This window comes from Lepus europaeus, chromosome 19, assembly GCF_033115175.1.
Source record: "Lepus europaeus isolate LE1 chromosome 19, mLepTim1.pri, whole genome shotgun sequence".
Taxonomy (NCBI): domain Eukaryota; kingdom Metazoa; phylum Chordata; class Mammalia; order Lagomorpha; family Leporidae; genus Lepus; species Lepus europaeus.
The window spans coordinates 69,427,940-69,452,619 of record NC_084845.1 but is presented as its reverse complement, the minus strand read 5'-3'; the positions used below and the strand labels follow the sequence as shown (position 1 = coordinate 69,452,619).

The window sequence follows — 24,680 nt, the reverse complement described above, 5'->3', positions numbered from 1 at the left end:
CCTCCCTGCTGTTTCAATTAATTGACCACGGTCACAAAACGTACAGCTAAAACCTTTGTAAAGCTTACCTGAGAGTCGGAGACACAGAGGGGAGACGGAGTTCCCACCAAATGCCGGCAGCGGCCGCAGCTGGGCCAGGCCGGAGCTGGGGAACCGACACCCAGTGCTGTTCTCCCACAGGGACCCCGGGCTCTGGAGCCGGAGCCAGGAATTGGACCCAGGAGTGCAGCGCGGGCATGGCACGGTAGCCGGCGTCGTGAGCATGGGCGGAGCGCCCACCCCGACCGCCGAGTGTGCAGCCCGGGGATTCCTCACACAGTCTTGGGGCGCAGCCTGCACGATTCTGGAACATTCTCAGGACCCCCCAGCCCCACCTCCTTAGCAGTCACCCCCAATCTCCCCCCCCAGCCCCTTGCCACCACTAACCTGCTTTATGTCTGAATTTGCCTATTTTTTTTAAAGACTTACCTATTTGAGAGGCCGGCGCTGTGGTGCAGCGGGTAAAAGCCCTGGCCTGCAGTGCCGGCATCCCATATGGGCGCTAGTTCTAGTCCCGGCTGCTCCTGTTCCAGTCCAGCTCTCTGCTGTGGCCTGGGAAAGCAGTAGAAGATGGTCCAAGTCCTTGGGCCCCTGCACCCGCGTGGGAGACCTGGAAGAAGCTCCTGGCTCCTGGCTCCTGGCTTCGGATCGGCACAGCTCCAGCCATCATGGTCATCTGGGGAGTGAACCAGCGGATGGAAGACCTCTCTCTCTCTCTCTTCCTCTCTCTGTAACTCTGTATTTCAAATAAATAAAATAAATCTTTTTTTTTTAAAAAAGACTTACTTATTTGTAAGAGTTACAGAGAGAGCTAGAGGTGGGGGGAGGGGCTTCCATCCGCTGGTTCACTCCCCAGATGACCATGATGGCTGGAGCTGCGCCGATCCGAAGCCAGGAGCCAGGAGCTTCCAGGTCTCCCACATGGGTGCAGGGGCCCAAGGACCTGGGCCATCCTCCACTGCTTTCCCAGGTGCATTAGCAGGGAGCTGGACCAGGACTCAAACCGGCACCCATATGGGATACCACGCCACAGGCTGGGGCTTTAACCCACTGTGCACGGTGCAGCCTCAGAATTTGCCTATTCTTTAAAAAAAAACAAAATTTATTTACTTCCTTGAAAAGCAGAGACGCGGCGAGAGATCACTCCCCTGCTGCTCACTCCCTTACTGGCCGCAGCATCCTGGGCTGGACCGGGAAGTCCGTCCAGGCCTCCCCCGTGGGAGGAGGGGACCCGGGCAGCGAGCATCCTCTGCCGGAGCAGGGGCGGAGGAGCCGGGACTCGAACCCGTGCTCCAGTATGGCTGCACCACAGTGTCTGCCTGGGGCCTTGCCTGTGGTCGCCAGGCCACGTGGTTGCCAGGCCACGTGGTTGCCAGGCCACGTGACTGCACTCTGTGGACCGCTTCTTCCGCCAGCAAGTCCTTCAGGACTGCGCGCACTGGGGCAGCACCTGCCTCCTGTTCACGGCTGAGCAGCGCTCCACCGCGTGGGTGGGTCTCACCATGCTGACAGCTGACAGTGTGAGCCACGCCCATCTCCCCCGCTGCCCACCCGGCCGCAGCACCTCACAGACCCCCGAACCCCACGGGGCCCCGGTTTTCCACGGCCACACCAGCCTGGCGCCAGTGCCCACTCCCGCTCCGGATTTCTCCAGAGATCCCACTGAGAGCGCCCACTCAGGAATGGGCGCAGCCTTGTTGAGCCGGGCGTCCCTGCTGGCTGGGCCTGACTCGGGGGTGGGGTGGGCACCACCCCCTCCTGCTGTGCCCCGCCCTGGGCTGGCCCCGGTGCCAAGTGCAGGCCTGGGCCCCCCAGGACAGAGCCTCTGCCTGAACCCAGACCCCCAACCCAGGCTAAGAGTCAGGGAAGCCGCGTAGGCCCAGCACGGCTGTGAGCCCCTGGCTGTGGGATCTGCCGCGGCCCGCCGTGGCCCCCTTCCTGCTGGTTCCACACAGTGTGGCCTGCTTAAAAAACAAATAAATGGGGCGGGCGTTATGGCGAGGCAGGTCTGACTGCCACCTGCAATGCTGGGCCGGCACAGGTTCGAGTCCCAGCTGCTCCATTTCTGAACCAGCTCCCTGCCGATGCCTCCAGGGAAGGCCGCGGAAGACGGTCCTAGTCCTTGGGCCCCTGCGCCCACATGAGAGACCCGAAAAGGCTCCTGGCTCCTGCCTGGCCCGCCCAGCCACTGCGGCCATCTGGGGAGCGAGAGCGCGGATGAAAGTCTGTCTCTGTGACTCTTTCAAATAAATAAAATAAATCTTTTTTTTAAACTGAGACGTTTAATGCCTGAGGCTGTTCAGTTTAATATTTATAAAAAATAAATAAGTAAAAGCAAAGGCGTGCTGACCGCACCAAATGAGCGGCCGGGGTCGGGGCCCAGCAGGGAGACCCCACGTGGTGGCCCGGGCTCTGCGGGCACTGGCGCCTCTCCTGCCGCTGCAGCCTTTACCCCCCCGCCTGCCCCCAGGAGGGTCCCTTCCCAGCCCCGGGCACCCTCCCCTGCAGCCCCCCTCACAGAGACGGCACGGCCCGCTCGGCCTTTCTCGCTCCCGCCACCAGGGGTCTCCGTGTGGCCACCCGGCTTCCTCCTGGTTTTTCTGCACGTGCTGCGTGCTGGGCCTGTTTCCCGGGGCCGGCTGAGGGTTGGTGGTCCCACGACCTCCCCCACTTTCTGGGCTTGCAGGCATGGGGTCTCCAGAGAAGCCGCCAGGCTTGGGTGACAGGTGCAGCTGCGCCTGAGAGGATTCCTGGTGCATGGCCTGTCTGGGAAGTTCGACCTCAGCCACAGTGGGGCCCAGGGCACGTGGTCTGGGGATGCCCCCCAGGCAGGGCCTCGTGGCCTCGCACCAGCACGGCTCTCGGGGCCCTGGGCTCTCCCTGGACCCCAGGGTCGTGTCCTGGGCCTGCCCTGGTGAGATCCCCCAAGCTGCAGGCGTCGGCTGGCACACTTCACCTCCCCCAGCGGAGGCCAGCACGGGACGGGGCGTGGGCAGGGCCGATCCCTCCGGCGGCAGGGGCGGGCCCCCGCCTGGTCAGATCCTCAGCTCCCTTGGCTGGTGGCCTGTGGCCGCGGCTCTGCCCCCCTCCCTGGGTGTGTCTCCGCTTCCTCTTCTTATTAGGACAGCAGTCCCCGGAGCCGGCTCCCGTGTGACTCAGCTCGGCTAATCACAGCTGCCCGTGACCTTGTTTCCAAATACGGTCACAGTCCAAGGTCCTGCATGGACACGCAGCGTGGGGGGCACCGCTCGACCCAGCAGGCAAAGGGACTGAGAAGGTGAGGGGCACGGGACCACCCCGTGACAGCTGGCGCCTGCCCCCACGCGGCACCACGGGGGCCTGTGGGTATGCAGGGAGCCACCTCCTGGGAGGGGGCACAGCGCCCACCCCAAAGACTGGGTTCTGTGTACATGCCGGGCAGGACATCAAGAAACACACAGTGTGTGCAAAGGGACAGGCGGCCAGAGGTCACCGGAGAACCACGGCGCACAGCATGACGGCCGTGGGGGAGGGGTGGGCTCGGCCCTTCACCCACCACAGACCTAGTTTCCCAGCCCCATTACTCTCAGGATCCCACTTTACGGCGGGAGAAGACAGAGCCCAGAGAGGTCAGGCAACCCGGCAAAGGTTGCACAGCAGAGCTGGGGTCCGGGCTTGGAACCTGTGTTCAGCTGACCCCGGCTCCTCACTTTTATACACACTTATGAAAGCGTCTCCTCTGTGAAAGCCCCCAACCCCATCCAGAGGGAGCGGCGGAGGCCTGAGTCCCGTCACGGCTGACCTCGTGGTTACGTCTGCTCTTGCCCATCGGATGCAGCCCGCGGTCAGACACACAGCCAATCAGTGAGCGCCCCTGCGTGTGCCTGCATCGTCTGGTTTTGCTCTTTCTTTTCTTGCGTGCCCCTGACCACGTGCCAGGCTGCAAGACCCCCCCCACACACACACACACCCGGACGTGCACCTGCCAGGGGCCAGGGTCTCCGCTGCTCGGGGTTGGCAGGGAGCAGTGGGTGAAGGGAGGAGCGGAGCGGCCCACAGCGGTCCCTCCCCTGCTGCGAGCCCACCCCACATGGCGGGCGACAGGCTCAGCACCCCTGTCTGGTAGGGAGACAGAAATCCGCCTGTGTGTGCCAAGGGGGCCCGGGCTGGAAGCCGCCCAGGGTTTCACGCTACAAAGTCCCGCTCACTCCCTGTGGTCTCCTCCTTCCCCCACCCAGGGAGGGCTCCCAGGAGAACCCTCCTGCCCCGCGCCTGGGCTACTCTGGCGGATGGCGCTGGGCAGGGGCCTCCCAGCAGGATTCTGGCCTGCTGCACACCCGGCAAGCCGTTTGTCCGGGAGAGGCTGGGGGAAGGAGACACGGCGGGACCCCACTTAGACGCCCGGGCTGAAGGCAGACGGCTCCCGCCCCCCTGACCGCCCACCTGCCGGTCAGCTGTGCGCTCTTGGTCAAGCTTGGCTGACAGGCTCACTGCATTCCGTCTCACTCCTGAACTCTTTCTTTTTAATATATTTATTTATCAGAAGGCTGAATTACACAAGAGAAGGAGAGAGAGAGAGAGAGAGAGAGAGAGAGAGAAAGAGAGAGAGAGAGAATCTTCAACCGCTGATTCACTCCTCAAAGGACGGCAATGGTCAGGGCTGGCCAGGGGCCAGGAGCTCCATCCGGGTCTCCCACGCGGGTGCAGGGCCCGAGCGCCTGGGCCGTCCTCCGCTGCTTTCCCAGGCGCGAGAGCAGGGAGCTGGACCGGAAGCGGAGCAGCCGTCTCTGCTAACACATGGCCCTTCCCACGACGCACCTGAGCCTCGCCCCATCACACACAAGCTGCCACCATGACCACGCGCACGCTGACTCCTCCCAGGGACCGCCACACACGGACGCCGCCGACTGCCCCGTCACACGTTCAATCAGGAGGCGACCTGACCCTGGGTGGGCTCGCGGCCTGACCGCGCTGAGCATAAACCTCGTCCTGGAGAAGAGGGGGCAGAACCCGCGGGGAGGCGCCGTGTGCTCTGTGGTTGCCCTGCCCTCTCCCCACGATCCAGGGAGCCCCAGCCTGCTGCCCCCAGGAGAACACACACCTGCACAGGGTGAGGAGGGCTCTCCGGGACCCCCGCCTGGGCAGCCTGAGGCCCCTGAGCCGGCCGAGGCTGGGCGGCCTCCCTGTCCCGGGAGGCTGGCACTGGGAGGCATTGCCTGGGCAACTTCCTGCAGCTCCGCCCACACCTGACCGTCACCTGGCAACCAGGTGGCAGCGTCCCCTGAGCCCAGCCCTGCCAGGCTTCTCCTGGGCCCCGGGGGACCCCTGGGGCTCTGTCCTCGCTCCCCGTGACCAGGCCGGCTGCCGCTGCCCGTCACAATGAACCTCGTGCTCTCCAGGTGAGTGCCTGCGCCAGCGTGGCTGGGATGGAGGGAGGTGGGGGTGGGGTTCCGGGGCCTGGTGCAGCCAAGACCACGAAGTTTGGGGGGGGCCTGCTGGGGCGGGGCAGCGGGAAGCAGGCTCTCCCCCAACCCCAGCCCCCCCCCCCCAAGGCCCAGGGAGAGTAGCCCAGGTCCAGAGAGGCGTTACCCGCTATAGCCCGACACATGGGTTGGAGCCTCTGGCCCCGTGGCCTCCACCTGGCTAATCCCCTTCCCACCTCAGCCGCCTGGCCCCACGGCCCCGCCCCACCCGTCCCCGGCGGTCGCAGCCCCTGCTCACTCGGAGGCGAGCTCACTCCAGGGGCCCCGAAGCCCCCAGAGTGCGTCTTAAGCAGCCGCCAGCCTCGCTCCCGCGGGTTCAGGCTCACAAGCCAGGGGTGGGGGTGGGGCCTGGCGTTTGCCCCCTGCTGGCGATGGGGCCATGGGGTCTGAGGACTCAGCCAAAGGGACAGTGGCACATCCCTGCTGAGACGGTGGGGCCGGCACTCAGGCCCAGGGCTACCACAAGTGCCACCCCAGTCAGGGTCCGGCAGGAGGCAGACAAAGCTGAGCCGTAGATTCCGGCCTCAGGGGCGTGAGGTGGGGGCTGCTCAGGGGACTCGGGTCAGACAGAGAGGGGCAGGGACAGCGACAAAGGCCAAGGAGGCGGTGGAGCCCCAGCGTCAGGGCTGGTAGCACGCGGGACCCGGTCTGACCGGGAAGTAGATGGCGACGCGGGACGTTTGCCCAAGCCCAGCGCACGAGCAGCCTCCGCGCACGGGGACCGTGGTCAGCAGCCGTGACTGGGGAGGGGAGGGAGCATCAGCTGTCCCCACCAGCCACACGAGACGGGAGGTCAGGGATGGTGTGGGGAAACACCACCCTCCCCCGCCACGCATGTCAGAGAGCCCTACAGTGCAGAGCGGAGAGCGTGGGACCAGGTGTGCAGCCAAGCTCCTGCCCGCCATTCCCCATGTACCTGGCACTATCCCCAGGGACCAGGCACGAGCTGCGGTGGCCCCTGTGTGCCCACCCCCATCGCGGGCGTCACCGCCCAGCGCGGCCCCACCTCCCCAGGGACAGCCAGGTCCGAGTGATGGAAGCCACGGTGGCCAATGCTGACAAGTACCTGGGACAGCTCTGCTCGCTGCTGGCCGCCTACACGCGCAAGACAGCGCGGCTGCGCGACAAAGCCGACCAGCTGGTCAAGTGGCTCATTGGCTTCGCCAACACCGAGAGCCCCGAGCTGCGGGCCACCCTGAGGGACTTCGCCGAGGACCTGGCCAAAATACAGGATTACCGGCAGGCCCAGGTGAGCAGTGGCCACGGCCAGCAGGACACCCCGAAGGGTCCCCTGCGGTCACACCACCTACGGGACAGTTGTGATCGGGCAGGGGGCGGGTGGGGCAAAGGGACTCAGGAGACCCCTGGCAGGAGGCGCGTCCCTGGGCCCATGCACCAGGGCCCAGAGAGGGGACAGAGATCCTGGGGACAGCTGGGTGTCGGGGGGCATCGTTAGACACAGAAGGCTCCTGGCACACACACCACCCTCTGTGAACTCCAGAGAACGGGACGGTCTGGGCACCAGGGAGGCATCAAGTCAGGTGGCCGCAGGGCGACACAGCTGCCGCTCCCCTGGCCACGCAGACCTGGGCAGCTCCCTCCCCACCCGGCACCCAGCATCCTCCTGTCCCATGCTGCTGGCTCTGTCTTCCTCCTCTACCTCTGGGACCAGCGGGGAGCCAGGGCCTGGAGTCAGCCCGCAGACGGAACGCCAAGGCCCACCAGCAGAGGGCGCTGCCTCCCTGGACCTTTCCACCCCAGAGGTGGCTCCTGGTTTTTAAAAAGGCTAGCTTCTCCTCCAGGGACAAAGGACCCCCACGTGGTCGTCTGCAGGGAGGGAGGGGGCGGTCCCCAGGAATGCACTCGGGTGGTGGGGACCCCAGCCCCTGCAGCAGGGTCAGCTGGCAGAGTTTTCAGGGGACCCCGTCCTCAAGGTCCTGGGACACACTGGCTACTCTTGGGTGCCCCACAGTGGCCACAGCTGACAGCTCACCAGAAATGCAGGTTCCTGGGCCACAGAGCCCCCTGCACCTTCCCAGCTTCACGCCTCAGTGGAGGCAGAGAACGGCCTTGGCGCTGGGGGGTGGGGTGGAAGTCAAGTCTGCCCAGCGCTTGGTCCCAGCCCCAGTGCTGTTCCCACCAAGAGGCTCAGTTTTCCCAGCACGCACGGCGGGCAGCAGAGGGGCAGGGTGAGGGTTGGCCCGGCACGCACCCCACCCCTTCCTCCCTCCCTGGAGACGACCCTCACGGTGCTCGGTGCCAGGCGGGAGACCCTGAGGGGGTACAGGGGTGCTCCTGCTTCACAGGTGAGAGCAAGCCTCGGCCAGGTTTGGCGCTGCACCCCGGTGCTGGGAGGCGGGGCAGCCCCCGGGCCCAGGCTGCGTGCTCCCAACCCTGCGGGCAGAGGGAAGGCACGCTCTGCTCCCCCGCCCCTCCTCGGGCCTGACTCGCGCAGCTGTGGGGCGCAGGCGGCATGTCTGGCTGACTCTGCCCGCCCCACGCACCCCCCAGGTGGAGAGGCTGGAGGCCAAGGTTGTCAACCCCCTGAAGCTCTACGGGGCGCAGATCAAGCAGAGCCGGGTGAGCGCGGGGCGCCGGGGGGCCGGGTCTCTCGGGGTGGGGTCCTCAGGAACCAGCTCTGTTCTGTTCTTTAGGCGGAGATCAAGAAATTCAAACGTGTCCGAAATCATGAGATCAAACAACTGGAAAAGCTGGAGAAACTGAGGCAGAAGTCACCCTCGGATCGGCAAAAGATCGTATCCATCCCTGAGCCGGGCCTGGGGCTGCGGGGCTGGGGGGCCGCTGGGCACAGGTGCCTCAGGCCTGCTGGGGCCGCCCCCACGGGACCACTGGGGCGTAACCCGGTTCCTTAACAGCACCTCTCCCAGTCCCAGGTGAGTGTCACAGGTCCGGGGCAGGTAAGGAAGGCCCCACCGAGCAGCCAGGTGAGCTCCCCCTGGGCAGAAGCAGGTGTGCCCGGGCCCCAGGCTCGGCAAGGGGAGGCGGGAAGGCCATCGTCAGGGTCAGGAGACCTGGGCTCTGCCCCCTGGGCCACACCACCGGGCAGCTCACCCCTCACGGCTCACAGTCCACGTTCCCAGTTAGCCACAGCCCTGCTGTCGGGACACGGAGGTACAGGGGTCCAGCACACTCTCCCGTCTTGCTGAGTGGGGTGGTGTCGGCGAGCTGGGGGCAGGGGCAGGGCTGAGTGAGGACCAGCACCGATGCCATACCGTACCGGGGGTACAGAGCGCACCTGGGAAGGGCCCGCCTTGGCGCTTCTCCCCAGGGCAGTCCTGGGCGTCGGGAGCTGCCTGGAGGCTTCGCGAGTGCACCCCCGGTGGGCGCTGGACCCCTGCTGCCATGCGGCTGCCACACGAGCCTGCCCCCCCCCCCACTGCCCCAGGGCTCCACAAGGGCTCGGCAGGGTGGCGACCCCTCTGCAAGCTCCGGGGGGGGAGCCCACTTCCCTGCCCCTCCCGGGGGCTGCCCACTGGGCTCAGCTTGCGCCCCAGCCTCCACCCCAGAGCCAGCGGCAGTGCCCATCTGTCGTCACGGCCCCACCCCCGACGCCTTGCTCCTGCCGGTGAAGCCCCTGGCCAGTTTCCCAGGCACCAGGGGACCCTCCCGGCTCCAGCTGCAGCAGGGCACACAGCTGAGGTCGGAGGTAGCCACCACCCGGCCTCGACACGGCCCTCATGGGGGGACAACAGGGGAGCGCCAGACCCCCCAAATTCACAGCGCAACAGTGCCGGGGTGGGGGTCGCCGGCCCCGAGCCGCGTGGCGTGCAGCCTGGCCTGAGCTCCTGCCTGGGACCCCCAGAGCGTCAGCGCGGACTGGTGTGGAACACACGTCTAGGCCTCTGCCGGGGTGGCCCGGACGCCAGCTCGCTCACCTGCGTCAGCCCAGGCACTCAGCGCCCAGGTCCCCACTTTGAGGAGGACCCTGAGGCTGACACAGGTCACGCGGACAGCGCCACAGCCGCCCGAGGGCAGGCCCTGCGCTCAGCTCCCACGCCGTCTGAGCCGCACTCCCAGAATCCCCCTGCTCCACGTGTGGCACCGGACGTGGACCAGAGGAAGGGGCGACCCCGTGGGCACCAATGAATGCCCACAGCCACGCAGCAGAGCCGGTGTCCTTACCGCCCTGGTCTGCGGCCAGGGCTGAGCGAGCTGGCAAGCAGGTCTGTCCAGTCCAGTGCCTGCCCCCACAGCCACGTGCAAGGGAGCCACCCTGGGTGTTCACCTTGTGAGGCAGGAGAGGTGTCCCGAGAGCAGGACGCGGGGTCTCGGGCCTTCTAGAATGGCGGCAAAGGGCCGGAACCCTGGCCGTGACGTGGCCTCCCCGTGTCCCCGGGCCAGGCCGAGAGCAGCGTGCAGAGGGCCTCGGGGGACGCCAGCCGCACCACGCAGCAGCTGCAGGAGGCGGTGGACGGCTTCCAGAGGCAGAAGCTGCGGGACCTCCAGGTCAGGGCGCTGGGCCTGCGCTGGGAAGCCCTGGCTGGCCTGGGGGCTGGGTTTCTGTGCGCGCATGCGTGTGTGTGTGTGTGTGTGAGCCGTGCCTCGTGGCTCCCGGGACAGTTAATCCTGGCCGCTCAGGGCAGCTGTCCCGGCACAGCTGGCTCGCCTGGAAGCCAGCAGTCAGCAGCCCCGGGCACAGCTCCCGAGCGGGACGCTTCGGCGGGCTGGCCCCCGGCCCCCACCCCGCAGGGTGGCCGTCACTTCCCCCTTGTCCTCTCCTGAACAGCGCTCACAGAGCCAGGGACTCCCCCTCCCCCCACATCACGGACCCCCGGGCCCAGAGCCCAGCTCTCACTGGGAAGTTTCAGGGAATCGGGGTCTCTCGAGACAAGGCCATCACAGGGACCCCCACCCCCACTCGCAAACCGGCCCTCGGCCATTTTCCATGTTGTCACTCACGGCCAGGAGGGCCGTTCCCAAGACAAAGGCCCAAGCCCTTCCCCAGGCTCCGGGAGCCCCAGCCCGGCCCTCCAGCTTGTCCTGGCCCTGCCACTCCAGGCTCAAGCACACCAGGCCCGGCTCAGCTCAGAGCTCTCTGCCGGGAAGTGCTTCCGGCTGCCCCACCCCCTGCTCTCTGCCCCACCGATGGGCTGTGCACTGCGTGTGCACATGCGAAGGCAGAGCAGCCGCACCTGGGGGAACCCGCAGGCCGTCACTAAGTGCCTAACGTGAGGGATCCGCGCAAACGTGCAGCTCGCGGCCTCCAGGTGCGGGGCTGGGAGTCCTGGGGCAGGAGCGCTCGGTTTAATTAGGTGCTGGAAACTCGGGGTTAGGTTAACGAGCGACAGCAGCCACAGCGCCCCAGGAAGCCCTCCGGCTCCTACAGGAGGGAAGGAAAGCCAGCGCACCGTTGTTCCAGCCGCGCCGCCTACGCAGGAGCACGTGAACGCGATGGTGCCCTGCGCCCCACAAACGTCCCGGGGCAGGGCCGCGGGCTCTTACCTGCTACAGCGCGGGCCTGGGAGTCCTGGCGCCGCCGGGGCGCCCGGGAGTCTGACGGCGGAGGCCCTGTGACCAGGGTTTCTCTTCGCCCCACTGTGCAGAGGGGGAAACTGGGGCTCAGAGGCAGGCATCTCCCCCCACGGCAGCAGGCGGCTCCACCGTGGCCCAGCGCTGCCTCCAGCAAGGGCGGGGAGGTGGTGGGCCTGGGTCCCTCCCCGCCCGCCCCCAGCACCATTGCACCTTCCCTGCTGGGAAGCGGCCTTGGAGTCCAGACTGCAGGCCCACCCCCACACGGGCTGAAGCGAAACCGGATGCTCCCGGCCCGGGACGCCCCCCCCCCCCCCCCACAGTAGGGCCCCAGTGGGGCTCTGGGGACCCAGCTCAGCCCGGTTGTCTGATCGCTGGCATCACTCATCCGGTCTTGCTGAGCCGGCCCGGGTCCGGCTGGGTCCTCCTGGCTTGGGAGCCCTCAACCTGTGAACACCTGTGCTCGAGTGAGCAGGACCCAGGGGACAGCAGACGGAGGCATCCTCACGTGTCCCTGCTGCCACCTCTGGGCAGGCAGAGGGTGGGTGCGCGAGGGCACCTGAGCCCAGGGCCTGCGATTCCACCCCGGCAGCGAAGGCACAGCCAGCTCCCAGGATAGACATATGTGCGGGGTCTCTGGGGCCGCGCTGCCCCGTCAGCAGAGGCCTGAGAACCATGGCGGGTCCCAGGGCTGGGAAGCGGCCGGAAAACCCCAGCCACGCACAGAGCCACTGCCAGACGGAAACAAGCAGGCAGGCCGCGGGGCCGACTCCTGACTGAGAACCAGGCCCCAGAGCTGAGCAGGGAGGGCGGGCAGAGTCCACGGAAACTTCTGGAAGTCAGCTCAAGGGGCCGCAGGGGCCGGCGTGGCAGGGCGCGGTCCTGGCTTCGTGGCAGGGCGCGGTCCTGGCTTCGGGGCCCGCCAATGCGTTGCCCAGTTCAGACAAGACCAGTGCAACTCCCAGGCGAGGCCGCCCCGGGCCGGCGCGCGGCGCTGACGGGCTCTGGGCTCCTCTCCCCGTAGAAGATGTTCCTGGACTTCGTGACGGTGGAGATGGTGTTCCACGCCAAGGCGGTGGAGGTGTACTCGGGCGCCGTCCACACCCTGCAGAGCTACGACGTGGAGCGAGACCTGGAGGTGGGTGGCGTCCGGCACGAGCACCGCCCCAGGCCCGGGCTGTTACCTTGCCGGTCCTGACCCCAGGGTAGGCGGGGCTCAGCCTGGCTGTTCTCACGGCCACCTCAGCGTGGCAGGGACAGCCATGGTATGGCTACGGGACAGGGTACACGACCTGCAGGTCTCAGTGCGCGGTGACAACGTGGGACCCTCGGGTCCACAGTCCAGGACTTGAGGGTGGGGACCACAGGGCATTCGACAGAGCACAGAGCGCTTCTGAGCACGGGGCCCTGGGTGACCGCTCGCGCCACACTCAGCCCGAGCCCGCCTCGCCGGGTGCTGGGGGGTCCTCGCGGTGTGCCTCGTGCTGGTTCCACCAGCGAGGGTCCCGAGACACAGGCCCTGCCGCTCAGGGTGAGCCCGCCCTCTGAGCGCTGGCCATGGTGGCTGAGACGGCCCGCAGCCCGGGAAGGGGGCGCCCCTCCAGCTCCGCACCTCAGGAGGGGGCGTGGGGACCGGCCGGGCTCCCGCCACGCCCCCCGAGGACGGCTGGGAGCTCCTCCGGCTCTGGGTGACTGTGGACAGGACTCTGGGGCTCAGTTTCCCCACCTGTAAAATGGGCTGTGGAAGCGGACACGCAGTGACTGACAGAAGCTTCCAGAAGGGGCCTGGGTTCTGCTGCCGCCAGCGTCCCACGTCTTCTTGTGCCACCACCCCCGCCCCGTGTCTTCCAGCTGGACCCGCCCGCTCTCTCCTCTCCTCTGCAGGATTTCAGAGCCAAGATGTGGGCAGCATACGGGCACTCGGACTGCCGGCCACTCCCCGGCACCGCCCCCTCTCCGTCTCTGCTGTGGTCCCGGGCCAGCCAGGTGAGCCGAGGGCCCTGTGAGACAGACTGTGACCAGGTGCAGCGGCCAGGGCAAGGGCTGCTGGGGACCCCGAGGCTGCCCAGGAGCGCACAGAGCCGGTGAGCGGAGACCACGGGTCCCGAGCGCCCCCTGGAGGCGACCGGAGGCGTCTCCACTTCCGAGACAGAGGCCCAGGCCCAGGCGCTGTCGGGGTCCCAGCCCATGGCCCGGGGGGCTTCGGGGTCCGGAAGTTCTCCGGCACGGGCAGGGCCGCAGGGCCTCAGCCTGGCCCTTCCTCTGCAGGGAGCCCGGAGCCCAGCCCCGTGGGGCACAGCCTGGGGGCGCGGGGTGGGGGTGCCTCAGGCTTTCAGGTCAGACCCAGGCTCTCCACTGCGGAACCCTGGCAAAGGCCCCGGGCCTCCCCGTGCCCTGCCCGGACGCGCGTGGCTCTCATTCCACAGAGGCCTCCGGACAGCACTCGGAGCGAGAGGGAGGAGGCGGTGGCCGGCGAGGCGGACTCGGCAGAGGACAGCCCCGAGGAGGGCCGCGGCTAGAAGAGGATCCCTCGGCTGTCCATCGGGAGACTGGGCCCAGGCCCTGGGGGCGCGCAGAGGCTCCTGCCCTCTCAGGGGGCTCTGGGGGGATTCAATAAACGCCACGACGCACCTCTGCTTCCTGCTGCTGGCCCAGGGCCCCCGGGGCTGACCCCGGGCGGGGTGGGGCGGGGTGGGCCAGCACTGCCCCCCACCAGGTCCCGCGTGTGCCGGCTCCTGGCAGGAAGAGACCAGGGTGCGGGCAGGCCAGGCCTCTCTGCGCTCTGGCTGTCCTCGGGGTGCCGAGCCGCTCATGGAAGGAGTCCCGTCCCGTGGAGTTAGGATCTGCCGGCGGGAGCGCCTCCCACCTTGTGTAAAGGCCCCATCACCAAGCACCTTGGGGACCTGACAGGACCACCATGCTGGGGGAGACCTGGGGCCAGGCCACGCCCTGGGAGTCTGTGGAGGTGGCCGAGCGGCAGGCATGGGGGGCGGTGTGCAGCCTGGGCCGCCACCACCTAGGGCCCCGTGCCTGGGGGCGACTCCGTCCTCTCCCTGCCTGGTTCAGCATCTGGGCCAAGGCCCTGGGCCGGACCCCACACTGTGCAAGCGTGGGGCATCTGTCCCCGAATGCCACACACGTGCCGCACGTTAGCAGGCTGCAGGAGGGACGGCGAGGGACCTGGCGCCCCGCACAAGGGAAGGGGTGACTCTGCCCTGCCCCAGCTGCCAGGGCTGGGCTGCGGGCACGGCAGGGGTCCCTGCCCGCCTCCCCAAGTCCCCGCCAGGGATCCCGCAGGCCAGGGGACTCAGCCCCTACTTGGGGGCCCTGGCTTTCCCCTCGGGACCGGGAAACAAGCCGCTGCCTCGGGCTCCCTGTGGGGCCGGCATCTTCACTACGATTCTCTTTACCCAAGATGCCTCCTCCCAGGCTGGACGGCCCTCCCAGAGCATTCTGGGTAACAGGTAAGATACAAAGTATCATGGCACCAGTTCCAGGCCCGGCTGCTCCACTTCCAATTCAGCTCTCTGCTATGGCCTGGGGAAGCAGTGGAAGATGGCCCAAGTCCTTGGGCCCCTGCACCCACATGGGAGACCTGGAGGAAGCTCCTGGCTCCCTGCTTCGGATTGGCGCAGCTCCAGCTGGGGAGTGATCCAGCAGATGGAAGATCTCTCTCTCTCTCTCTCTCTGTAACTCTGCCTTTCAAATAAATAAATAAATCTTTTAAAAACAGAGAGGAATGCCTGGTCCTATTCCATTCCACACATGGTAACGCCATGCGCTTTGTCTGTTGTCTGTGTCATTGCACACACGTGTGCACACCTGCACACACAAGCCCACCATGAGGAACTGTGGAAAATGGAATTGAAACAAATTTATTAAAAAAAAAAAAAACTGGAACTCATGGGTGTGGAGGGTCTTTGTGACGTCTGTGAAATGTGCCTACTTTGAAAAAACTGAGTGGATTTCAAAAGTTTTTGTTCCAAACTAAACTTGGGTTTTAATCCCATTCTCCGTGAGCGTCTTGAAGCCCCTCCCTCCACTGACAAACAGGGGGACTCTGACACCCGGCACACAGTAGGTGCTCACTAAACCAGAGCGGCCTGAGCCTGCCCTCCCCCTGAGTCCGGCTGTCCCTGAGCACGGGTGGGACAGTGGTCGAGAGCCGGCCGTGTCGCTGTTTTCTCGGGAAGTGGCAACAAAACCCGACAGTGCCTCCCCTGGGCCCAGGCTGGGGCGGGGGGCAGGGGTCTGTCCTGGAGCCTGCCCCAGACCCGGCCCAGGCTGGGGTCCGTCCTGGAGCCGCTGTCCCTGTCCCCTGGAGGGCCCTGGAGTGCCGCTGGCCATGCCGCGGGCAGACAGGACTCAGCGCCACCACCAGGGCAAAGCTGGGCCCAGCGCACAAGGAACTCCTGGAGGCCCCCTCTGCCCCTTCCACAAACAGCAGCCTCTCTCACTGGGCTGGCCACGTGCGTCCTTGGGCCAGGGCTCGGAGCCTCCGGGCCGCCCAGGGTGGGGTGGGTCGCCCCCGCAGGCCCCCCAGCGGGCAAGCAGAAGTTGAGAAGACCCCTCCCACGGCCTCATGCCTCCGAGAGACCCACGGGCCTGGCCTAGGCGGGCCAGCAGCTGTCGGAGCCCAGGGGACTGAGAAATTCTAGATCCTGCGCAAGGTCCTCCTCGTGGGGGTGCGCGCTCTTTCCCGAAAGGTGATGGTTTTGTCTCCCCCTTGTGGCCAGCCAAGGTGTGACACACTTCTTCCCCGGATTTTAGCACTGCCCTCAGGTCTTGGTCTTAGAACACAGGCAGAGTGGGAGCCTGAGCCGTGCCACTGTGACACTGACACGTGACCTGCTGGTGGCACTGCACTCCACCGAGCGGCTACCAGAGAGCACTCGTGACAGTGGCGGGTTGAGCTGCAGTCGCCCCCCACCCCCAGGGGGGAGGAGAACGTGCTTAGGAAAGCAGGGTGGGGCCTCTGACAGTCCAGCTTTGGGGGGGGGCATACGTGCCGGCTCAGCCCACAGCATTTCCTAGCGGAAGTCGGCTTCACCTTTCTCGGTGACCTCGGGGGCCCTTCCCCACCCCTGACCTAAGCCTTGCAGTTCTGCGCCGGGAAACAGACCTGGAGGCCACCTAGCTGGTGCCTCACCTCCCGCCAGGGGCGTGCCCCCAGCTCCAGGGATCTGTGGAGGAGAAGCCCCGCTCTGGTTCAAGGCAGCTCACAGGAGCTCCGAACCCAGCAGGTCCGGGACTGACTTTGCTTTGAGTCCGGAGCCCGTGGGGTGAGCCTGGATCTGAGTTCTCCCCACAGTGCAGGGCACAGAAGGGAGTGAGGGGGGAACCCAGGCCGATCTCTCCCTGCCCCCAGCCGCCGCTTCCCAAGAGCCTGCCCCCGAGAGCATCGCCCCACTCCCTCCCGTGGACACGCCAGTCCTGACACAGCCAGCGTCAGGCCCACTGAGCTCGCCTCGCACTGCAGACTGGCCAGCTGGGGAACACGGCGAGAGCTTCACCCCAGGCCAGCCCAGGGCGCGGGATCTGGTCAGCCAGGAATGAATGGGGCTGGTCCCCGTGGGGGTGCCCGTCCCTGTGGGTCTCTGTTGAGCCTGTGACACCTGGGCCCAGGGGTGCACGGGGACCCAGGTGCAGAATGAAGGCTGGGCAGAGCCAGCTGTGGAGGAGGGGCCGGCCGTGGGTACCCCGGCGGCACGCCCGTGATGGGGACGTGACCCCAGCGAGGACAGGCTGGGTGGGCAACCTGTGAGGCTGGTCTCTGACGCCCCCACGCTGCAGAGTGGACCAGGAGCAGTTCCCGGTTACTGCGGAGCTCGGCTTGAGAGCTGCTCTAGGAGTCGTGTCCACGAGGCTCACGACAAGGAACATGTGACGATCGGGAACGCTGGGTGAGGTGGCAGAGCTGGAGAGAACCGGTTCAGCAGAACGGAATGGCTCAGTGCACGCGAGGCTGGGAGAGCGCCCCGGAGCCACCACCCGGCAGCTTCACCTTGTGGCTGAAGAGGGTGAGGAGGCACCACTCAGACCTCTGCCTGCTGGGCCCCCAGGGGCTCACCTTCCCTCTCCCCTCCTTGAGGGCAGGGCGGGGCCGCTGCCTCCCCCTGCAAGAGTGCCCTCCCTTCTCCCCTCTGAGCCCAGGGACCCCCTTTTTCAGGCTCTTTCCCAAGCTCCTCGTTGTTCCTGGTAAGCACCTGGGCTCCCTGTGCGCACCACCATCTTGAGTTTTAGGGAATTAGATAATAAAACTGATCCAGCCACATGGGCCCACGTGGATCCTCCCTAATTAAAAAGCCAATGAGTTGACACAGCCCAGGAAGCTCTAGGGTGCTGGTTATGGCCCTCGCCCGGGGTTAAGGTGACCAGTTAGACGGAAACCTCTTACAAACTCCTGTGTGTGTGTGAACTCTGTGTCTGCCCGCCAGAGCTGGGTCAGCAGGTGCTGCCAGGGTGGCCTGTGTATGACGGCCACGGGAAGTGCTCTCCAAGGCGCATCCTCCGTGTGCGTGAATGGCCTCTGGCCTGGCCAGCCTCGGGGAGGGCACTACCGCAGGGACCACTTGGGTTCCACCTGCAGAAGGGGAAGCCAGAGGCGGGGTGGGGGTGGCTCCCAGCCCCCCACGGGGCCGCAGCTGGAATACGGAACTGGGTGAACAGAGCTCAGAGCCTGCACCCTCCTCTCGCTCACTTTTGCTAATTTCAAACCTCCACAGCCCACTTTTTAATTTTCTTTTAGCAACAGGAAAATGAAAGCCAACTCCATTTCATCGTGGACGTAACTTACGGTGTCAGAGCTCGGTCCTCCCACCGTGGTCTCACACAGCGGCTGCCATGTGAGTACTGACATGGCTGCTCCTACACACCCATCAGTATTAGTGGGCCAGGCTAAGAGACACAGAAAGCGCATCTTAGCACCGAAGAAAATGCTGTGTCCTCGCCGGGACCCATGCGCCCCGCTGGTCAGACACAGAGAACCCGGGGCAGCTGCTGGCTGTGGGCACCCTGCCTGCCGGGACTGCAGACGCCCTTGCTGGAATGCCCTGGCACTGCCTGCACCCAGTCTAAGCTTCCTGAGTTCCCGGAAGGATGGCCAGGGCTCTCCTACGCCGCAGCATCGCTGTACGTGCCCAGGTGTGGCATCCCCCCCAGGCTGTACGTGCCCAGGTGTGGCATCCCCCCAGGCCGGGCCCTGGAAGGAGGAGGCAGCATCCCAGGAGAACCCTCAGTGGGCACCCCTGCCTCCCCCCGGGACACACGCCCAGCTGAAATGTTCACCAGCACAGCAGGAGCTGGCGGGGCAGCCCCCCGCCCCCGCCCCCATCCCGTGGGGGGTGAGGCCTGCAGACACACCATGTCCAAATTCCTCCTGAGACGGCTCTTTGACGAGTCTGTGGCGGCGGGGTGGAGGGTGTGTGTGTGTGTGTGTGTGTGCATTTCTGAAGTTAATGTGCTGGGAAAAGCAGAAACAAAGCCCGGCACCCCGGGAGGGCATCTCAGAATCCAGTTCTTTGCCCCCGGAAATGAGAACTTCTGCACAAGAATCCTGAGCGCCTGTGTGGGAGGGCGGAAGCCTGCGGGTCCTCAGAGTCTCAGTGCATTCATGTCACGCTGACAGCAAACGACACATCGGTCCCAGGTCACAGAGGGGCCAGGAGCGCGACATGCTGGGGCCCTGGGGGTACATTTTGGGGGTGCACCGGAGCAGGGAGGGGCCTGTACTCCATTAATTTCTCTAAAACAGACCCCACAGAGACCTGTGCTACTTAGGGCCTGATGATGGGGGGGTGCCCCAGCTTGCACAACCTGCCCTAACACACAGCAAGCAAACCGCCAACGTGGTCATGCTGAGGGCTTCCCTGGTGGGCAGAATCTAAGGTGCACACGCGTGAGTGGGGCGTACGCACACACACGTGTATCATGCCATCAGCCCCCGAGCCTGGCCCTGTCTCCCCGGCTGGCAGGAGTGTGTCCCGAGGATCCTATGTCTTATGCTGCCTCTGTCTTATCACCCCCTCGCCCCCAAGACACGTGTTCTATGGCTCAGCCAATCCGCATTCCGTGGACCACGCGGGGAGGCATCCCCAGGACGACCTTGCGGGCACTGATGGGAAGTGACGACCAGGCGCGCATCTCTGTGCTCACAGATGAGACAGTGATTTAATCCGACGGAGCGCTGGCGGAGGTAGTGAGGGAAGGCGGGGGTGACAGGGAGAGCCCAGGCCCCGCGTCAGGGTCAGTGCCCAGACAGCTACAGCAGGAGGCAAAGGGAGCCCAGCCTAGCCAGCAACATGTGCAGGGGGCTCGGGGGCTCGGGGGTTCTGGGGCAGGCTCTGGGCCCGCACGCTGGGTGCTGAGGGTGAGACCTCGGTGCCCGCGGCTGGCCCACTGTGCCTGGCCCAGCGCACGGAGGGGAGCCGTGGTCTCTGGTACCAGAGACGAGATGAAGGGCACGTCTGCGGGGGTCGGAAAGACATGAAGGCCTGGGCCGCACAGGGCTTGGACACACAGCCAGGTCCACCGGGCTGGCTGGCCCCCCGCAGCTGCTGCCCCAGCCGCCTCCCCGCTGGCCGTGACCTGAACGAACAGCAGGTGTCTGTCTTAGGAAAGACGGCTCTCCGGTGGCCGCCCCTGTGGCTCCCGCCCTGGGACCCCGGTGACTCGGCTTCAGAGGAGGCTGTGGGCTGCAGACGGCCTGCACAGATTCCAGCAAGACCGTGCAGCCCACAGCGCCTGCAGGACGCGGCCAGCCCTGGGGTGGGGGGGCAAGGGGCGGGGCTTGCTACATACAGCAGGACAGTGTCTTCTACACAGGCGTTCATTCCCTAAAGGAAGGAGGGGTCGCCTCCAGTCCCTGTGTCGGGGAGGGAGAAAGGAAGGGCAAGTGCAGCCACGAGCCCAGCCCGCACGGCTCGGCAGGGAGTGGTCCCTGCTGTCTGCAGACCCCCAGGCCTGCCCCCCACGTCCCCATCTCACGCCTGCCCTTATCCAGGGTCCTCAGAGGAGGCCTAGGCAGACGCTGCCCTGTGCCCACCCCGCCACGGCCTCCCTCCGCCTCCTCTCTCAGTCTCATCTCACGAGCCCGGCACGCGGGGTACAGACAGCCACCTCGGACTTCACCATACGATCACTCTGGCACGTGGGCGGGGGCAGATGCAGGCGGACAGGAGCACGGGCGCCGGGTTCTTCTAACTGCGAGCCGCAGGGCAGCGAGGAGTGGCTCTGGGCGCTGCTGGTGTCATGCAGGGTCATCGAGGGAGACGGCCAGTCGCTGGCCCAGGAAAGCGGGGCGCACCCCGTCCTCTACTCGGCTGCCATTTGTTCAATGTGGTCACTAAGCAGCTTGTATTGCTCTGGAAGAGAAAGCTGTGTCACTCCTGGGAGAAAGACGCGACAGGCCGCCACGGCTCCTCTCCCCGGGGAGTGCTCTGCCACGCCCAGAGCACAGCTGTGCCACAGGGCTCCGCAGGAGCCGGCCTCACTGCGGGCACAGGGCCCGTGGGCGTGCACGTGCACCTGCAGGAAGCTGTGCCGAGCAGGGCGGCCTCCTGGCCCCTCCAGCAGCCCATGGGGGGCATGGGGAGCCCCGGGACCAGCCTGGGTCCTGGGCTGCACGGGGCCGTGGGAGGGCGAGGTGACAGGGACCCTCGCCCTTGCTGCTGAGACGGGGCTGCAGCGACACTGATTCAGTCCAGCGCTGGGAACTCTCGCCCCTCCGGCGCCTACGCCTCTGCAGCCCCCTTTTGGAGCAGGACAGAACTCCCCCCGCCAGCCCCCGCCCCCAATGTTGGTCCTTCCAAATAGGTGGGGAAAATGTCTGTTTTGAAAAAACTCTATGCGGATTTATGAAATTTTGTAGCAAAATAAACTCATCGTCTAACTGCACTCCTCCGTAACCTTTCTGAGGTACCCTGTACGCGTCCGGGTGCCAGGGTCCTGAGACCATGGGGGAGAAACAGTGCAGCAGGGGCCACACAGAGGGCTGGCTCCACGGCCGGGCAGGGTGCTGGCGTCAGCAGCAGGCCCCGTGGGTTCCCCAGCCCCACCGTGGCTGACAAGGCAGTGGCCGTGGAGTTAGCCCGTCCCAGTTCTCGTCCACCCTCACCATCAGCCGGCCTGGGCAGCCTCCCGCCCAGCAAGCCGCCTGGTAGATTCCAAACGCAGCCCACGCGTTCCCGTGGGGAAAGGGGAGGGGGCGCCACCGCGACAGCCGAGCTCACCCTTCTGATTTAAACCAGACCATCCTTCTGCAGCCGTGGGGTGGGGTGGGGTGGGGTGGGGTGGAGGGAGGGGCTCCAGGGTGCCCGCACTGGCGCCCCCGCCGGCCCGGCAGTACGACCCCGGCGCCTTGGGGGAGGAGCCCAGTCTCACCTTCGTCCAGGTTGCCAATCACAGCCTGCTTCTTGAGAAAGTCATTGCACAGCTTCTTGTTCAGCCCGAAGGCCAGCATGTTGTGAGTGAAGGTGCTGGAGAGACAGCGACGGTCACCACTCCGGACCCCGGGGCCAGGGACCAGGCAGCCGGCCGGGTCCCCAGGAGGCGCACCTGGGGCCCGCCTCCGCCCGTCAGCCAAAAGTGAAATGCCCAGGTCCCCGAGGAGCCGTGCTGCCCCCCTCCCCGCCCCCGCGGTCGGTCGTGTTAGGAGCCGGCTGATTAGGAAACAGAATCCAGGCGGAGTGTGGCCGCCTGCGCTTCTGCTCAGTTCAGGACGACACAGCTGTGCCGGCGTTCCCCGGGGGCTGCGGGTGCCAGGGCCCTCCCCGTGGCGCCCCGTGCTCACCCCAGCTGCCCAAAGGTGATGTTCTCGTTGAAGCGGAGGCTGTCGTCACGCTCCTCCTGGGTCATGTGGCACCACTTCTCCCTGCGGCACAGGAGGGATGGGCGCAGGCTTAGGCAGCACAGTCCCGCCCCTGCCATGCGCCCCTCCCTGCTCTGACCTGCAGGCTCCGCCGGGGAGGCCTGCCTGACCCAGAGGGGAGCCGTCCGCACTGCAGCGCCACTTGCCACCCTGACACTGCGCCCGCCCGAGGGGCCCCAGATGGAAGCTGTTGAGTCACTATTCCTGCCGTGAAGAGAACTGCCCTGGGGGTGCGGGGCAGTGGCTGCCCGAGCGCCGCAGGAACAAGAAGGGCCTGTGCCCTTCCTGCAGTTAACAGCGGGGTCCCAGGCCCCCCTCACAGCGGGGAGACGCCCGAGGGAAGGGGCCTCCCCAGTGTCCGAGCGCAGTGGGCCAGTGCAGTTTCCGCGGGAGGCTGTGTGTGCAGAGGGCCGGCCCTGCGCTCCACGGCTTCCTCCCCTCGGCTTCCCACGGCCCTCAGTGCTGCTTCTCCAATGCCCGCCTCCAGAGACACAGTCTCCCCGCTGAGCCTCCCAACTGTGGCCCTGTGGCTGTGGGACCCCACGAAGCCAGCAAGCCTCAGAAGAAAGCACCAGAAAGGCTGGGGCAGGCCTGGGCTGCTGTGGCCCGGGCATGGAGGGGCGCGTGGGCTCCTTTTCCACACAGGGTGGGGAGGCTGTGCTTGGGCGTCTGCAGGCCCCTCACCAAGAGGCCCGGGAGCAGCCGCAGGAGGGCTGCAGGGTTGAAAGCCCTCCTCTCTGGGCTCCCTGCGGGCCGCGCCCCTTCCCCGCCCCAGCCCTGCACTCCTCCAGGCCTGGGGCAGTGACAGGCCCCGGCCTGTGTGTGACTACCTGGGAAGCTAGCTGCAGGAGCGCCCGTGGACGCTGACACAGAGTTCACGCTAGCCCATGTCCCCTACAAGCAAGCTCTGGACGGACGACCCTGACTGAGATAAGGCTGCGAGAAAGATCAGGAGAAGGGAGACGAGAGAGCGTGCAGCAGTGACATTGGGGACGTCGGGGTGACGCAGAAGCTAACGGAAGAGAAAGGAAATGGAAGGGCGGGAACTTGTAACCCCTCTCCACCCTCCTGGCCCCAGACAGCTCAGGGGGCTCACGGGGCTCACGGGGCCCACGAAGGCCGCTTCTGGCTTCCCCATGCAGATGGCTGGATCCCACAGACGCCCAGAACACACCTCAGGCACTGTGCCAAGCCACCCCCCTTCGTCCTTCCTGCCTCTTTCCCCAGTACCTTCCAGATTTCCCAGCACATCCATCAGCGCCCTCGCCACCCCGGGCCTGGTGTGCAGAGTCGGCTGGACCGGATGCTGCCCAACACCGACCACGCAGGGACAGCGCCCTCAGAGCCTCGCAGCCCCGCGGCCCCCGTGCGGGTGAGGTGACGCCTCCCTCACTGCGGCTGGCCTCAAAGTGGCCGCTAAAGGTAGAGGCGGAAAGGTCTGTGGCACTCGGCAGGGTGCTTCCTTCGGACTGGGCTCAATCCTCGGTCCCACCGGAGGGCCGACCCTGCACAGGGGATCCTGGATGCGCCAGGCCCTCACCGCAAGGGAAACCTGGGATGGAGACGCCTGCTCAGTGAACAAACACGGGGTGTTGGCAGCATCTCACTGCCAGCAGAGGGCACGGGAAAAGAGAAGTCAGGCTGCGGTCACCAGGCTGCCTGCAGACGGGGCCAACACCCCCTCCTACTCCCACCAGAAGCAACGCCAGCCCCTCTTCCTGTTAAGGCGCAGGGCAGGTTGAGGACGTGGCCTGTGCTGGTCAGGCCTCATCTGCCTGTGAGCCCCAGGAGGCCACGGCCCTCTCAGCTCGCTCCAGACGGGACTTCCCTCCCCACAGCACTGACCGCTCGGGGAGGCTGTGAGCAACACTCCCAGCCCGCTGTGCGCCTGGGCTTCAGGACCCAGAGGCCTCATCACCTGGGTTTTTTCATTAAATGAGGAGCCTGCTTTAAACTCGAGTTCCTGTTATGGCCGCCGTCAGCCTGCCCAGGCCGCAGGGCTCTCCCCAGCCGTGAGCAGCGCCGTCTAAGGAAGCGCTCTGAGCTCGTCACAAAGAGTGTCACGTCAGGAATTCTGTTTTGACCAGGCAGGTCTCTTGTTCTAAAAATAGGCACCAAGTATTCTAACAAGGACACAGCTGAAGCCCGAAGAGCCAGACCCCACCGTGGGCACAGGAAACAACCGTGTTCTAGGCTTGTCTCCATGGAACCCCCGCCGCACGCACACAGCTTCTGCCTCACCAGAGTGTGGGACAAGAGATGGCAGCTACCCTTCCTGCGTGACTCCCCAAAGCTGCCAGCCCCAGCACCTCCCAGAGGGCACCACGTGGCAAGTCTCTCCACGCCCACGCTCAACTTCCTTCCGACAGGGCAAAATGCTCAAACATTTCACGGGGGACGCTGAGGGCGAGGTCCCGGGGTTGGCTCCAGAGGGGCTGGAGCCACTGGTGGGGGGAGAGCGTCGCTCGGACCTGCAGTTCCCTCCACCCTGCCCGGGGCGAGGGCGCCTCGCAGTGTCACACTGGTTTTCTGACTGTCTCAAGGAGCTCCAGCCTTGGCACGCTCCCACCTGCCCGTGTCCGGTCCTCGTGCTGGGCCTGCCTCCCGGGACCTCCCCCAGTGCTGTGGGACGGAACGGAGCCCCGGGGACACACACACCTCTTCTCCTCCTCCTCTCCAGCATCCCCTCTGCAGCGGCAGCAGAAACAGGTAAACAAAGGCACATGTCAGGTCATGCAAGATGTGATGGGCAGAGAGCACGCAGAGAGGGGTTATCACAGGCAGGGACAGAGAGGACACAGAGGATTCCAAGTCAGCGTCTC

The 24,680-nt window shown here is 66.0% G+C and overlaps 2 protein-coding genes across 2 annotated transcripts in view; one reads left to right on the top strand and one right to left on the bottom strand.

Annotated features, from left to right (window-relative positions):
- The first annotated feature begins 5,397 nt into the window (after nt 1-5,397).
- On the top strand, nt 5,398-13,510 carry CIBAR2 (CBY1 interacting BAR domain containing 2). Its single transcript, XM_062176047.1, has 10 exons — nt 5,398-5,417; nt 6,516-6,750; nt 8,013-8,081; nt 8,156-8,257; nt 8,390-8,395; nt 9,864-9,968; nt 12,016-12,129; nt 12,876-12,977; nt 13,152-13,162; nt 13,432-13,510. Exons 1-10 carry the CDS (start codon nt 5,398-5,400, stop codon nt 13,508-13,510), a joined length of 843 nt encoding a protein of 280 aa, XP_062032031.1.
- Nucleotides 13,511-18,264: 4,754 nt separating this feature from the next.
- KIAA0513 (KIAA0513 ortholog) overlaps nt 18,265-24,680 on the bottom strand; it is a 63,130-nt gene continuing 56,714 nt past the window's right edge. Inside the window, exons 10-12 of the mRNA XM_062176928.1 lie at nt 21,781-21,861; nt 21,372-21,466; nt 18,265-20,353 (exon numbers count right to left, since the gene is read on the bottom strand). Of these exons, the coding sequence (XP_062032912.1) occupies nt 20,304-20,353; nt 21,372-21,466; nt 21,781-21,861 (226 nt within the window). The 3' untranslated portion in view covers nt 18,265-20,303. The remainder of the gene's footprint in view (nt 20,354-21,371; nt 21,467-21,780; nt 21,862-24,680) is intronic.

Bases quoted from the DNA above. Each gene is read 5' to 3' on its own strand.
- CIBAR2 (XM_062176047.1), top strand. From the start codon at position 5,398: ATGAACCTCGTGCTCTCCAG. The intron at 5,418-6,515 runs GTGAGTGCCTGC...CCACCTCCCCAG, and splicing joins ATGAACCTCGTGCTCTCCAG to GGACAGCCAGGTCCGAGTGA. The intron at 12,130-12,875 runs GTGGGTGGCGTC...TCTCCTCTGCAG, and splicing joins ACGTGGAGCGAGACCTGGAG to GATTTCAGAGCCAAGATGTG.